This window comes from Gadus macrocephalus, chromosome 3, assembly GCF_031168955.1.
Source record: "Gadus macrocephalus chromosome 3, ASM3116895v1".
NCBI lineage: Eukaryota > Metazoa > Chordata > Actinopteri > Gadiformes > Gadidae > Gadus > Gadus macrocephalus.
In genome coordinates, this window is record NC_082384.1 from 23807536 (window position 1) to 23823827 (window position 16292).

General features: G+C 42.6%; 3 protein-coding genes across 3 annotated transcripts; all 3 read left to right on the top strand.

The window, feature by feature from the left end:
• Window positions 1-414: 414 nt before the first annotated feature.
• LOC132454665 (transcription factor Sp6-like) lies at window positions 415-7362 on the top strand. The gene is made up of 2 exons (XM_060048170.1): window positions 415-698; window positions 4566-7362. Exon 2 carries the CDS (start codon window positions 4666-4668, stop codon window positions 5566-5568), a length of 903 nt encoding a protein of 300 aa, XP_059904153.1. The 5' UTR covers window positions 415-698; window positions 4566-4665; the 3' UTR covers window positions 5569-7362.
• A 1094-nt stretch (window positions 7363-8456) lies between these two features.
• On the top strand, window positions 8457-12839 carry cwc25 (CWC25 spliceosome associated protein homolog). The gene is made up of 9 exons (XM_060048195.1): window positions 8457-8639; window positions 8757-8929; window positions 9394-9630; window positions 9978-10047; window positions 10314-10465; window positions 11044-11119; window positions 11206-11402; window positions 11822-11989; window positions 12372-12839. The coding sequence occupies exons 1-9, from the start codon at window positions 8622-8624 to the stop codon at window positions 12484-12486; spliced, it is 1206 nt and encodes a 401-aa protein (XP_059904178.1). The 5' UTR covers window positions 8457-8621; the 3' UTR covers window positions 12487-12839.
• A 422-nt stretch (window positions 12840-13261) lies between these two features.
• psmb3 (proteasome 20S subunit beta 3) lies at window positions 13262-16054 on the top strand. Its single transcript, XM_060048200.1, has 6 exons — window positions 13262-13413; window positions 14200-14384; window positions 14641-14748; window positions 15080-15257; window positions 15699-15793; window positions 15896-16054. Exons 1-6 carry the CDS (start codon window positions 13411-13413, stop codon window positions 15942-15944), a joined length of 618 nt encoding a protein of 205 aa, XP_059904183.1. The 5' UTR covers window positions 13262-13410; the 3' UTR covers window positions 15945-16054.
• Window positions 16055-16292: the final 238 nt, after the last annotated feature.

Genomic DNA, 16292 nt, shown 5'->3' on the forward strand with positions numbered 1-16292 from the left:
ATTCAAGGCTATACTTTCAGTAAAGTGAGTAATCATAGGATTTCCAGGTTTTAGCCATCTTATTTACAGGCTACAGTCACCCAATTATGACTCCTCCACCTGGCAAGTGTTATACAACAAGTTACAAATGTTCATATTCACTATCCAATGCTGGGGGTATATATACCCCCAGCATACATATATATTATTTATTTATATGAAAGACAAAACAAATCAACTTTAAATCTTACTTAAATGTTTTTATTGTAACAGAGCAATCTGCTCTAGGCGCTATGAAGCGTACCTAATATTCTAGAGGCCCGCGTCAGTGACCCGCTCTGCAACGCCGTCCGATTGGCTCTCCACTTTGGTTTCCCTGTGAGCTGTTACCTCACCGCATCTTCAAAGGAGCGCCACTACGAGTGGGCGGAGTCTCTGAGAAGTCAAGACACACAGCCTATCATAAACTTAGTCAGTCTCCCGTGTGTAGTTTACCTGGGCTGGAAAAACCTGAACGCTCTACACCACGGACTTTTGAAATGGAGGGAACAGATTAAAAATATGCGGATTTTATTTTTCTGTGTGCACCCCATGACGAATGGAAGAGACAACACATCTAGTGGCAATGACTTCGAGACTTCAAGACAATAATTGCATTTGTTGTTGAAGCCAAGTGCCGGGAGCGCAGCTGCCTTCGTCTGCCTTAAAAGTACTCCGAGGTAAGGTGACATCCCACCCAACACGTTGCTTTATGCTGAAGACCAGGTCGTGCTGTAGTCGTTGTTTCACCTGAACGCAAGAATGTTTAATCAGTGCAAGTTATTTTAAATAGAGCATCACTGGCGATAATAGACCTGTCAACCGGAGAAGAGTTACTCGACTAATATAGTACAGTACAGTGTAATAGAGTATAGTATAATACATAAGAGTAGACGATAATAAAGTAGGGAATAGCCTATTAGAGAAGAGTATAATAGAGAAGAGTATATAACGTGGAGTAGATGATAATAAAATAGAGGATGATAGAGTAGAGTATATAAAGTAGAGTCGATTGTTAATAGAGGATAACAGAGTAGAGTATGATAGGGAAGAGTACCATACAGTAGAGTAGAGGATAATAAAGTAGAGGATAGTTGAGAAGTGTAGGCCTATTAGTGTATGTAGTATAATACGGTATATTAGATTGGATGATTGTAGGGTAGAGTATAATACAGGAGTAGAGTATAATAAAGCCGATGATAGTAGAGAGCCCTAAATGTAGAGAAGTGTATGACAGAGAAGAGTATAATAAAGTAGCGCATATTAGAGTACATTATTGTAGGTTAGAGTATAATAGAGTAAAAGATTGTGGAGTAGAGAAGAGAATAGAATGTTGACTGGGAAATAGACATTGTGAACGTACTGCCATTGAGAAGAATAAATAATGAGTCAGCATGTGAAGAGCTTTACAAAGACCTCCACCTGGTTGTGGTTTCATTCTGCTTTCTACAGCTTCGGGCATGCCAACATTCATATTCATTCATTACAAATGCAATTTAATAATGACTTGTTTTCTGCCTCATGGTTGGACCTGTCTGAAGCGCATTTGAGTTATAGGCTCAGAATCATCGGTTTAGTTTAAAAAGTTTAGGATGTATTAATGTCATGAAAAGTGAGCAGGCCGCTTGCTATTGAATATTTTCTCCCACAAAAAGTAGACATGCCAATTGTTAAACAATGTAAAAAAATGATGTTAGACTTAAATCAATTAAATGCCATCTGTCTGATTGAAAATAAATGGTGCCCCCAGAATTATTTGACAGGGGTTCTTTGGAATATTTTCAGGTATATTTCTGTTTTATCGCCTGATTTTATGGTTACATATTTGCAATTACATCATTATGTAATTTAAAATAAAAAAATCACCATGTTATATAATGTAATTATAATTCTTCTTATTTTTTAAATTGGTAGGTCTCCAAGTTGTCTCAAGAGAAGAAATAAAATGATTAAACATAGATCAACACACAAACTCCTCATAGTTTACTTAAGCCTGCCTGAGGTTAGTTTACGGTATTGATTCAAATAAACTTCCAAATTTCACATTAATAAAGCAGATTTTTTATCTTATCTCAATGATATCATTTACACCAATCCTTTTGAATAAAATATAATTCTGTTAATGGCAGGGCTAATATTTAACTTTAAATGCAGGCCTCAATGCTCCAAACAGGCCTTTAACTCTCTGGTAAATGTTTCAGCTGTTCATGTCTTGAACATTTTGTTATTGCATCACAGTTTCTAAACTAGGTCAAAGCATTTTAATATTTACTGCCGCATTCATAGACAGTATCGGCCTTCACCATTTCAACGACTCAAGGGTTGGAGATGTGATTACATCCTCAAAACCTTCCACACATTATTATGGAAATGACAACATTTTCGATTTACATTCTAACATTCATATTACAACACTGAGACATGATAGTCTCAGTGCTGTAATACCAATGTTATAATGTCAATAGAAAATAGAAAGTAATTTCCAGAGAATGTTCTCAATGTTATAACATGAACGTTAAAATATAGATATCTTCAGAGTTGAACAAGTGCAGATGTTAAACCGAGTCCCACCCGCCCAAACTCTTGGATTTATTACGAGACATAAATCCCGACTCTAAATCTGCTCCTCGCTCCACTTTGCGGGGTGCCCTCTCCTTACTCAGTGACCAGATGATCACAGCCAGAGGAGCCGTCCTTCATGTTCCTGCGATGTCTCCCCCCCCCCCCCCACCCCCCCCCCCCGCACCCCAACCCTCGCGTGCCTCCTCTCTCCTCCAGACTTGTAAAGCGGGGGGGGGGGGCTGAGCCGGATCGTGGCCGGGCAGGTTTTACGACCCCTGCACTGTCCGCCTTCTCCATACCTTCTTCCTCCTCGGTTGTCGCTGTTGGCCTTGAGGGCCTCGGGGGCACCAGCTGTTTCCCCTGAGAGCTGGGAGTCTGGCCAGCCCTTTTATGAATGGAGGAAGAGGAGGAGGAGGAGGAGGAGGAGGAGGAGGAGGTGGACGCCGCTGCTCACTTTGTTTGTTTACGGGGTCCCAAAAATGGAGGGGAGGCCAAAGGAAGGGGAGACGGGTTCATTCCGTTCTCCCGTCTTAACGAGCATTCCCCAAAAATGACAGAGCAGGTACACCGCACTCTTCGTTCTTTTGAGAATTCCAAACTAATTGCTTCACAATTTCGACACGACTGGAACGCATCCCCTGTGCAAGGCCGGGGCGTACTGTTGGGTAACATCTGTGTGATGCCGCGGGTCAGGAATGCATTGACTAAAACAAATCAGTGCTCAGAGTAGAGATTTGACCTTTAAATCAAGGCGAGATCGAGCTGGCTTTGATGGACAAATGATCCCGGGATTTTGTTTAGTCGCCCCCCTCAATTGTTCCTGCAGATTCAACCCTCTGATAGGGTATCAAACCCTAGGATCTCAACAGCAAAAAGGCCTGAGATTACTTTACCGTTTCCTGCAGGAAAGGTAATTGTTGATGAGGAGTAGAGGTCAACAGATTAGTGCCAGGACTTGTCTGGAGCGGGCCAAAGCGTTCAGAAGTTTTGGTCACAAGGTTCTAGACGTAAAGTCAAATTTCTAAATGAGTTAGTTCCCCTTTGATATTGTGTGTGTGTGTGTGTGTGTGTGTGTGTGTGTGTGGTAGTTCTTGAAAAGCTTCTTCCAGTGAGTAGATACCTGGACTGTGTCGGTTGGACGGGATGCCGTTTCAGAGCGTAAACGCTCGCTTTAAGTAATTCTCATCTTGTTATTGCTGTCCTCTTATCGTGAGCTTCCTGAATGATGTCAGGCCGCGACTGTTGATGCTCTCTGTCGCCAGTCTGTCCGAGGCAGGGCATTTTACGATGCCTTACTCCCCCAACCCGCCCCTTCTCCCTCGAGTTGCCCGGAGGCTTGTTGTTGTAAATCAAGTGTGATTCACAAAAGAACAGGTTCCTCCGTCTGCCAAGCTTGATCTTCTCAAACCTCAGAGACGTACAAATAGGCTCTGGCCCACGGCCATACCTCCCTGGGTCTCCTTCCTTTACCAAACTGCACTCCTGTCAACACTCCCCTCTCACTCCTCACCTCCAACCCCCCCCCCCCCCCCCCTCGTCTCACTAGCATTTATCTCACTCCGTCTCTGCTTGGCGATGTTGTTGTCTTTGCACTTCTCTTTGACCGCCTCTCCATGGGAAGTACCTGGCAGCAGAGCCTTGTGGTTGGTGTCTGTCTGGACATGTCCCACCCCCCCCCCCCCCCCCCCCCCCCCCCACCCCCACATCCACCAGCCCCCCCTCCCCACCTATCTCCCCACGGCCACGCTGCGTGAGAACTGGGGGTGTGGTTTTATGTGGTAGGTGGATTTGGGGGATTAAAGCGCTTGCGCGGAATCCCTCTGATAGGAGTTTGTACTCGCCTAAACAAACACACAAGCAAACACACACACAAGGCGTCTGATTGTTGGGGACGTGGTTACACGTTTAATTGCGTTTTACACTTTGCTTGTGATACATCCATCTCACAGCAAGCCCCCTTCTCGATTCTTCTTCCCCCCCTGCAGGCACGACTTCTCTGTGGACATCCCGCCGAACAACACGAACCGAGAATCCCCGGGGGGCCTCCCATCATCAATCTCTCGCCCTGCAGTAGACGTGTCCACCATGGCCCACCCGTACGAGCCCTGGCTCAGAACAGCGCCGCCCGGTGGCAGCTCCGACGACATGAACATTCCCTCCTGGTGGGACCTCCACACCGGACCGGGCAGCTGGATGGACCTGCAGGCCGGCCAGGGCGTGGGTCTCCCCTCCGTCGGCACGGGGGGCTCCATGGGACTCCAGTCCTCCCTGGGGCACTACGGCTCCGAGCCCCAGCTGTGTAGCCTGCCCCCGGCTCAGCTCGACCCGGGCTGCCACTCGGCCCACCTCTTCCAGCAGGACGGCTTCAAGATGGAGCCCCTGGGCCAGGAGATGATGCAGCAGGAGCGCTTCTCCCTGGAGGAACCTCAGGACAATGCGGGCGCCGCCCGACCCAAGGCCCAGCGCCGCGCCTCCTCCAGGGGCGCCGGCCAGGCCGTCTGCCGGTGCCCCAACTGCGTTCACGCCGAGCAGATGGGCCAGAGCACCGACGACGGCCGGAGGAAGCACATGCACAACTGCCACATACCCGGCTGCGGCAAGGCCTACGCCAAAACCTCCCACCTGAAGGCCCACCTCCGCTGGCACAGCGGCGACCGCCCGTTCGTCTGCAACTGGCTCTTCTGCGGCAAAAGGTTCACCCGCTCGGATGAACTCCAGCGCCACCTACAGACACACACCGGCGCCAAGAAGTTCAGCTGCGCGCTGTGCCCCAGGGTGTTCATGCGGAACGACCACCTGGCCAAGCACATGCGCACGCACGAGTCCTCACCGGCGCAGGGGGAGGAGAGGGTGAACGGAGAAGGTAGGATGGAGAAGGGCCAGGATACCCCCGCGCCCCCCCAGCCCTCCTCCCACGCGCCTGCGGCCGACGCGGCGGAGCAGCCCGCCAAGATGAAGTGTGAGACTGATCCCGTGGTCTCAAACTGAACAGGATCGTCCGGCTAACTACATCATTGCATTTTTAAAGAATTGAATTATCATTCGACTGTTACTTCTCTTTATGTCTGACAAAGGCCTTTGCTGTCGTGGCATCTGTGCCATCTGATTATCCCTCCCGCTCTTTAGTCAGAAATTAATTCATTCGAAGACTATTCCCATAGCTAGAGGTTTGGACCAGGTACCTTTGTAGTTTCCGCATGTCTGTTAGAGCCACTCTCGAAAAAAATATAATTATTTTATAATCAATGGACAGAGGAATTAGAAAATGTTTACATATGTTATATGCAAGGTTGGCAAAGGTCTGGTAACAGATGGTTTCATTCGAATGAGCCATTGACCACGGCTTTGTAGACACAGTGAATCTAGACAAGATGTCAGACTTGACAGGCGCGCCTTCTTCTATCTAGTCCAAATGAAGTGCCTTTCCACGCTGGAGCCAACCCATGTCCCTAGGACTTACACTGCTGCTGTTATCAATAGAACATATATTAAGGCTTGGAATAATTTAACCTGAGGGGGATTTGGTGATGTGTGTGTTCAGGGAAAATAGGTAACCAACACTGTTACTTGAGCAAATATGAACAGTGCATTATGGCCGATGCACGGTTCTTATATATTTTATGCTACAAATTTTACAAGCATTTATGTCAGGGCGGATAATTCGTTTCTTGTGAGCATCAAACAACCAGTTACTACATTACTGTAGTTACTGCATCTTTTAATTGTACGACACTGGATATTGGAAAATAACTTTAATGAAGTTTAATTAGCCATTTTATATTGTTCCACTATATGTAATACATTCAGGCATTGTATCTTTATGCAGTGAAATGGCATTTGAGAAGAAAACATGTTTGCAGTGCAATGGCAACATCCTGTTGCCATAGCAAACTAAATATGAGAATTTATATAATGTTACTGGAATTTAAAATGTATAGAACATGCAATTTTATTTCAGTTGAAATGCTGAACATGTTTTTTTTTTACCAAAAATATAATTGAATGAAAATGACTGAATTAAACCACTTTTGTTTTCGGTTATTATTAATTTTACAGAACAATTTTGTGTTTAATGATCTTCTCCAGGATACATCTTATTTATATGTCAATTATAAATATGCCATAATGTCAATTCATATCTATAATCCTCTTTGTGAATGATAGTCTTTTGACTCTGCCGAGTCTATTTAAAGGAATTCAAAATACCACTGAAGAATGTCATCAACACTATGTGAATTCAACATGAAACCATAATAGTTCATGGATATTGATAATGAACATTGTCTGAATAAAGAATACTTAAGAGGGAACTCAACTACTTAACCACTACAACACTAATAGCATTTGATCAGTTGATTGCTTTATAGGCACCATAGTTGCGTAGCAGACAATACAAGCATCTTTACAGGTTTAATAGTATTAGGACATATGTAAACAAAGAAAGACTTAACAATGACAATAATACCGTTTGAATTAGGGAATGATACATGTTAGACGCTCTATTTTACTGAACTTAATTAATAGAAACTAAGGAATGAGAGCAAAGTAGTTCATATTTGTCAATTGTTTACCATTGTAATATCTATTGTTATCATAGGCTAATGTTTTTCTTCCCTTGTTGTTTGTCAAAGAACAATATTAAAATTGTTCTCTGTTTGCTTCGGGGTATTTTTTAGATATTTTAGATATTTTAATAAATAATTTATGTACCAAAATATAGCTGTTTGTATTTTTTTTATTAATACAAATATCTTATTGAATAAACGATAATGCTACAGTGAATGTGCTTAATTTTTTACATTATCAAAATAAGGTAAATCTATAACAAGTAGAAACACTTACACACGCACACACACACACACACACACACACACACACACACACACACACACACACACACACACACACACACACACACACACACACACACACACACACACACACACAAATATACACACAAACACACACACACACAAACCACAAATGTGTAGCATGCATCAGTTTAAAATAAAGCGCACACCATTCAACAACGCAATTCACACACAGACACACACACAAACTCACACACACGTGCGCACGCACACACGCACACACACACGTGCGCACACACACATACAGACACACACACAAACACACGCACACACACACACACACACACACATACACACATATGTACACACACGCGCACACATACACACACACACACACACACACACACACACACACACACACACACACACACACACACACACACACACACACACACACACACACACACACAGATCTATAATATTATCAATCTCTTTTTCTCTCACTCTCTCTTTGTTATGTAAAGATATACATATATATTTATATATATATGTAATATATATATATATGTAGTACATATATAAATATATATATCAATATATCAATATATCAATATATCAATATATATATATATATATATATAGTATATATATAAATAAATAAATAAATAAATGTATATATATATAACCTAAACTACAATAATAATAATAATAATAATACATTTAATTTAGAGGCGCCTTTCAAGACACCCAAGGTCACCTTACAGAGCATATAGTCATCATTCAAAACTATGTAAAACAGACTAGGAATAAAAGGAAAACAGAGGTTAAACATGAATAATAATAATAATTAATAACACTCAAAGACGCCTAAAGTGAAGGGGGGACCTCACTAACCACCACCAATATGTAGCACCCACTTGGGTGATCTATGGGTACACTATCTATCCAACATATATACATGAAAATATCATTTTTGTTTAATATAGATTTAGATTTGTCCCTACAACCATATTTGAACGACCATCAGAAACAGCTGACACCCCGAGACCTTTTGACGAGACCGGAAAAAGTATTAGACATAACCGGAAGTAAATACAAGTACAGCACAAGTAGAGGAAGCTAACTGGCCGATGATAATCGGTTTTCGTCGTTTAAAAACAGTCTACATTCCGTCATCAAACATCTGTGTTCAACCATTTCTTAGTAGGATCGCACCAAAACTTCGTCAAGATGGGAGGCGGCGATCTCGTAAGTAGTAACTTTAAACACCTTTGATAGTAATAACGTAAACAGCAGGCTAACGTTAGCCACGTTATATAATGTGTACCACGACGAAACCAACCATGTCCTCCTCTTTTAAAACAGAATTTGAAGAAGAGCTGGCATCCCCAGACTATGAAAAACATAGAAAGGGTCTGGAAAGCCGAGCAGAAACACGAGGCGGAGGTGAAGAAGATCGAGGAGCTCCAGAAGGAGCTGAAGGACGAGCGAGCCAGAGAAGAAATCACCAAGTTTGCTCAAGAGACCGGAGCTCTCAAGTCAGTAATACACCGCTGTCCTGCCAATCTATGCTCCCTATCAAATCGTATGCCGACAATATTGATCGGTGGTGTAGTATTGGTTTAAAATACACATACTGTACCGCTGATATCTCCAATAAATACCTTATAATACAGTATCAAAATATGCTCCCCATATTCTAACAGTTTACATGGAGTGAGTGATGGTGTAAAATAACGTGATTCTGTAGTGGGTTCTGTTAATTGGTCTAGAGATCAAATACGCTAGATCGACTCTGTGTTCTGCCAATGTATGCTCACTTGTCGAATTATGTTACCCAAAAGAATGCTACCTTTTGTGTTTGGTAGCGTATTTGTATTTGAAAGAAACGTCTCTTCAGTCTAAACAATTGCTTATTTCTAGGGGGATGACACAAAAGGTAAACAAAACATAATCTAATGTTGTTACATGTGTCACCCCCCCCCCCCCCCCCCCCCAACAGGAAAAAGGATGACCGCTTGGACTGGATGTACCAGGGGCCAGCCGGCCAGGTGTCCAGAGATGAGTATCTGATGGGACGTCCCATCGACAAGCAGATCACAGAGCAGTTCGAAGAGCCCGAGAGCGGCCCGTCCACCCAGACCGGCCTGTTGCCTGGCTCCATCTTCAACCCCACCACCCCCGCCTCCACCCTCGACCTGCAGGCCAAGATCAGGGAAGACCCGCTCTTTGAAATCAGGTCAGTACCTGTCGTCATCTTTAAATGTTGTTGTTATGGCCCTCAAGACCTGTGACTCGTGTATACCATGTTGAACCTTTTGTGTTTTTCATGACACAAAACAATTTAAAAACAATGTTTTAAATGATGACAGCGTTATACACATCCATTCTGTTAAGTAAGTATTCAATTTATATCATACCTAACTGTACGACTTGTTTCAATATAATGGGTTTCTTATTGTCGCCTAATGTGGTGTAGCTGGAATTACATTTCAACCAGTCAGTTGTTTAGTTTCTGGCTTTATATGTACATTACCGTCACGTTATTCGGTTGTGTTAATCTGTGTTCTGTTTTGGTATTTGAAGGAAACGAGAAGAGGAGAAGAAGAGGGAAGTCTTGACTAATCCAGTGAAAATGAAGAAAATTAAAGCAATGGTAAGATGGTAACATAGGTTTTTTTTAAATATTGTGTTAAAATTGCTTGAATAGTTACAACCACCAATTGAATTGCTAGTTATCCTTTTTTTTGGGGTGAAATAACAACGTGCCAATGTTGATTTGGTTTTGATGAATTGTGTATAAATGACTTTATAAAATGCCTCAGATCAGGCTGGTCCCCTCACTAAACTCTGAAGAGTAAATTGAGTACACGATGCGAAGCCACGTACTGTCTTACCTAAACCCATCTACCTCCTCAACAGCTGCGAGAGAATCTGGAAATGGAGAAGAAGAAGAAAAGGAAGAAGGATAAGAAGGAAAGGAGAGCAGACAAGGAAAGGAAGAAGGAGAAGAAACACAAACGAAGGACCACGAGTTCGAGCTCTGAGGAGGAGGAAGTCCACAGAAAACATGGGTAGGTACGATGGAGGACCTTGGATCTCAAAGGAATCGATTCTACAACAGAGTAATCCCTCTGTGTCATGGTAGTGGCATCGTCCAATCATTTTCTTATTGAAGAAGACGACATTCAGACATTAAGGCTAGCAGGACACACAATTTCAGGGGAAAAAAAAGTTTAGGATTTTCTCAATTTGGTACTAGGTGCATTTACGCATGTCTGCTAAATTGAACAGTGCCCATTTTTTTCCCTAGCCTTCGCTGAAATGCAATATTCAAATAAATGTTACATTTGTCATGGGGCAAACTCTTCTGCATTCTCTTTATCGATGCATTCTTTTACGATGGTGGTCTATATTATAGGGTATAAGGCTCATAGTAGCTGCATATATATAAAAAAAATCCTCTATGATTAAACAGTTAGTTAACATTGGGTCTGGCCTGAAGGATCAGATACGATGATGCAAAATCTTAGTCGAGGACAACACTAGTATGTACAGGCGTTTAGAGTTCATACAAGCTTTTAGGTGTGTAGCCTTGAGGTGTTGCTTGTTTCACGATAAATCTTGATGATATCTGTTTTTTTATCCTTAGATCACATTCCAAAAAAGAGAAATCCCGACACACTGACAGGCCCAACTCCCAGAATATTCCCGGCTATGGACTTCTAGTGAGTAACACCGTTTGTTGTTTTGAGTAATTATCTCATTACTGCCGGACCAACGATTGGATAAAACTATTTTCCTCCCCTTTCAGTTACCAGCCAGTGGACCTCACCAGTCCTCGGCTCCCTCTTCCCAGCCGGGCCGTCGGGAGAGAAGCCGATCCCGGTCTCCCAAACGGAACGGCACGGAAAACCACTCCTCCCACCACCACTCTGACAGCAAGGTCCACCGCAGACCTGCTAGCCCGCAGAAGGAGCGGTACCAGAGACAGAAGAGCCATCGGTCCAAGTAAGTCCACATATTGTCATGGGCGTCAGGAGGTAGAGCGGATGACTAGTAGGTAGGTTGCTAGTTCAATCCCAGACTCCTCGTAGCTGAGGCTCGAGGTGTCCCAGAGCAAGACACCTAACCCTAACTGCTTCAGATGAGCTGGCTGGTGCCATCTGGGGTTGACACCGCCATTAATATAAATATAACACTATCATTTTCAAAGAATACATTTTGAGAGACTATGCTAATTAGCATCACAGATGTGTTCACACTAGCTAGCATGGCGATCTAACAGAGGTGACTTTGTGAAATGATGTTTCATTTTCGAGGGTATTGCTTCGTGCAGTCACAAAACCGTTTTTAAACTCTTATCACCTGTTCTCATTGAACCCGTTCCATTGAGTTTGATCCTAACACGCCGTCATTTGTCATCACAGGCAACTCTCGGCTGAGGAGCTAGAGAACAAAAGGCTGGAGATGATGGGCTTTGCTAAGCAGAGAGATGAAGAGAGGATGGACAATGTGAAGAGATACAAGAAGCAAGAGGAGCAGGAGAAGGAACAGGAGCAAAGTGTCAAGCATGTCCGCCATGCTGGATTCATTCAGTAAGTCTTCATTCAATATGTTTCTAGCTATGTTCTTTATTTGGTATACCTTGCATTCTTTCAATCGTAAACCTTTACGATTTGAAACCAACCATACCTAAACTATTCAAAAACGGAAAAATCAAATTCAAACGTATTGTAAACGTAAAAAATACATTTATATTATTGTATTAATTACAATATTGTAAACTACAGTAGTGATTGTTTATTATAATGAAAATATTTAACATTAAGTGACAGTGAACTCTTATCACATAGCAAATCTTCACACGTTCTGGCATAAGCATTTTTCCATTAGCACATTCTCTCTGCATCCTTTGTGCTCACGTCACACCTAAACACACACAGGCCACCGTACTAAAACGTGTTCCTTCCCCCTCAGCAACATGAAGCTGGAGAGCGCAGCCACCTCCTCACTGGAGGACCGAGTGAAGAGGAACATCCACTCCATTCAGCGCACCAAAGCGTCTCTGGAGAAGAACTTCATGAGGAGATGATGAACACACAGAAAATATGACCGTCATTCATTAGCGGTAGAACGGTCTTTGGGAGAGGGCATTGCTGACTGCGTTAGAACAGTGTTAGGATGGGGAGCACTCCTGTGATTGCAGTCTTGGGTTTCACCCGAGCAGTGTGTAGCTCCAGGGCCACCAATGGTTATTTTCAAGTGCTAGAAGGCTGTTTCTTCTGTCACCTGTGACCTCAATTTTGTACAGTATATTGTTCGACAGTGTATATATTGTTTTGGTTTTAGGATTTGGATCATGCAGATTTTGTCATGCATATTTTGTCAATCTGTTTCTGAATCGATGTACTCCTAAGAGTGATTTTATTAAACAGATTAACTTTGTGTAAACTGGTGTGGACTCTTTATTGTGGTCCTTTGTGCAGTCTACAGGGTTTTTGTCACAGAAGGGAGCACAATCGGCCGTAGTATTGGATTATTCCGACCAAGAATAAGGTGTGTGGAATACGTAATTGATCCCAAAACACATGTGTAGGTTTAAATAATTAAAATGTTGAAATTAGGTTTCAAAGTCTCGTTAATCAAATTACTTTTTCATCTTAAACAGATTAGTTGATGTTTGGTAAAGCTCATGCAGATTTTTTACATTTAAATATGTATGTTAATTATAAGTCTTGAACGCAGCAACCAAACTCCTTTTTCACCGCTTATTACTAGTTTGCTTTCACTTTAAGCAAAGACCGTCCTCAGCCATCCAATGCATACAGCCCTTTTTGTGGACGCACAGAAATCGTCCAATTACAACAGGGTTTACTGCAAAGGAAACTTTACACAGCCAATCGCCGTGAAGCTTTCCGTGACGTGGTTCAGCCAAGCAGCCCTCAGAATCGTGTAGTCACCGTACGGGGCTAGCATAAACCGGGTTTATAATAAGAAAACATCCAAAGTATCCACCATGGTAAGAAAGTGTATATGAAAAAGAATCGTTGTAAGGCTGATGTTAAAATAGTTACTTAGCTAAAAAATGGCTCTCAAAACTGTAAATAACAAACAAAGCTTGCCAGTGATATGGTCGAGTTAGCATCCGTGTTAGCTAATGTTGTCACTTGCAGCATCATGCTAGCTAAAAGGATCTCGTTTTAGATTTAAGAAGTCATATATTTCTCATGTTGTTTTTGTTTGGTTTTGGTTCTGGTTTTATGTGAATGTTATTCTGATGGTGCGGAGAGAGTGGCATTAAATAATCAGCTCTTACTGTTTTAAAAGGTAAAGTAAACTGGCTGCTATTCGGATGCTATGCTTCTAGCATACACAGTATGCTTTAGCATTGAATCATGAGAATGCTTTAGTCTATGAATCATACACAGTATGCTTTATTAACCAACCATTCATATTACTATGCTTTAGTATTGAACCATATCTGTCAGTGAGATACACAACTAGGTTTATTTTCACCATACTAAATTGCTAGTATCGTTTTTTTTATTGATTTGTGACTATTGATTTGTGATTAATTCAGTCAAACACAGCTCATGCGATGGCCGCCCCACACTACCCGTATACAGTTAACAGTAGCCAGTCACACAGATTCATTATCATATTTCAACCCTTTTTTTTTTAATGTCAGTAGCATCAACAATTCAAGGGAAGTGGTCAGTCCCCAAACAAGGCTTTCACAAACTTCAAATCTTGGAATGGATCGAAATTGAACCATTTAGTAACTTCTTTTCTATTTCTTCCCCAGTCTATTATGTCCTATAACGGTGGAGCCGTAATGGCTATGCGGGGGAAGAACTGTGTGGCCATCGCAGCAGACCGGAGATTTGGCGTCCAGGCTCAAATGGTCACAACAGATTTCCAGAAGATCTTTCCCATGGGAGACAGGCTGTACATTGGCCTGGCTGGACTTGCTACTGATGTACAGACAGTGTAAGTATCCTTCCTGAAGTCTCAACTGTGGATGGTCAGCTGAACACATTTATTCGAACGTCGTCAATATGTCTATAAGAAGGCGATAAAAGAATAGATGGGGTTATTGTTTACAAATGCTTTATTTCTTTTTTTAATCTTCCGAAATATTACATCCAATAAATACATCGGTAATAGTAATCCCCTAATCGCTGTCATAAGTTAAAAACATGATTGTGTAGAGAGGTTTGTAATTTGCTGTCATTTTGTTGTTTAGATCCCAGAGGCTAAAGTTCAGGCTGAACCTCTACGAGCTGAAAGAAGGGCGCCAGATCAAGCCCAAAACCTTCATGAGCATGGTGTCCAACCTGCTCTACGAGAAGAGGTGAGTGGGTTTATTAAATGATAGTGTGTGTTGTGGTGCATTCATTTTGACTCTATAAAATGTAAGTGTGGAAGAGGTAGTCATGGGAACAGCTTGAAAGCAGGCTGCCTGTCCTGTGATGGAACCAACTACGGTTTATATCCTGTAATTAAATTAATCCAAGGCCTTACAACAAGGAGTCCATCCAATTAGAACCCATATAAAAACTCAACTCAAATAAAAAAAAAGTTTCATCTTGTTTTATTTTTAGAGTTAAAAATCCTTGAGTCTTCTAAAGGAACAACGCATGTGCTGTTGTGCTAACAGAACACCTGTGTGTTCCTCTCGTTAGGTTCGGGCCGTACTACATCGAGCCCGTGATCGCTGGCCTCGACCCCAAGACGTTCGAACCCTTCATCTGCTCGCTGGACCTCATCGGCTGCCCCATGGTCACCGAGGACTTCGTCGTGAGCGGCACCTGCTCCGAGCAGATGTACGGCATGTGCGAGTCTCTGTGGGAGCCCGACATGGTGAGTGTGCTGTGGCGCAGAGGGCTGGAGCTCAACACCAACGTGCAGATTAAGGCCCTGTCTGGCCCGGCCGGAAATGAAAAGGGACGGGGATTATAAAACTTGTTTTGCTTTCAGTAATAAAAGCAGGGCAACTTTGCATTCATGTCCAATCGTCTTCCGGCTTTGTGTTATTGCAACCGCTCCCTCGAGGCATCCGATTGAATTTGTTATGCAAAGCAGCCCATTTTAAAACAGGAAGCGCGTCCATAAAGTGGACCTACTTCACAAGATATTGGAAAGATGACATGCGTTACATTATTTCTTAATTTTGCCATGTTTCAATTGGATTGCATGCATCTTCAAATACTTCTTCCCTGCTCAATCGATGTGAAATCTCAGCCCTCTAGCAGATTTGATATTGGGATCATTGATCTGAGAAACGTGTCTTAATGTGTGCAGGAGCCTGAGGACCTGTTTGAGACCATCTCCCAGGCCATGCTGAACGCGGTGGACCGTGATGCCGTGTCCGGCATGGGGGTGGTTGTACAAGTCATGTAAGTGGAGCGTTATTACCCGGCACTGTGTACAGAACATCAAAGGTCACACTCGGATGACGCTATAAAAAATAAATCCTGTTTTTTTCCTCTACCTCGCAGTGAGAAGGACAAGATTACCACACGCACCCTGAAAGCCAGGATGGACTAGAGCCCTTCTACTCCGCAGCCTCAACGACTACCCGATTTGTATAAAATACCCCATGCTTGTATGTTTTTTTGTTATTCATATTGGTCAATAAAAGACCTTTGGGCCAATTATCTGTTCTGGTTTGTCTTTCTTTGTAGCACACAAAAGGGATCAACAATAATAATAAAAATGCGCTATCATTCAACCATAATCCATTTGTCTGTTTGGCTCATGAACACCCGAAACTGAGGGTGAAATTGGATCTATTGCAAACACTGAAAGGTTAAATCATTCAGTATTCTCCTGGTTTATAAAACTGCTCTCTGCAATATTTACGGGACAGTTTGGCCACTGTTATGCCCACAAATG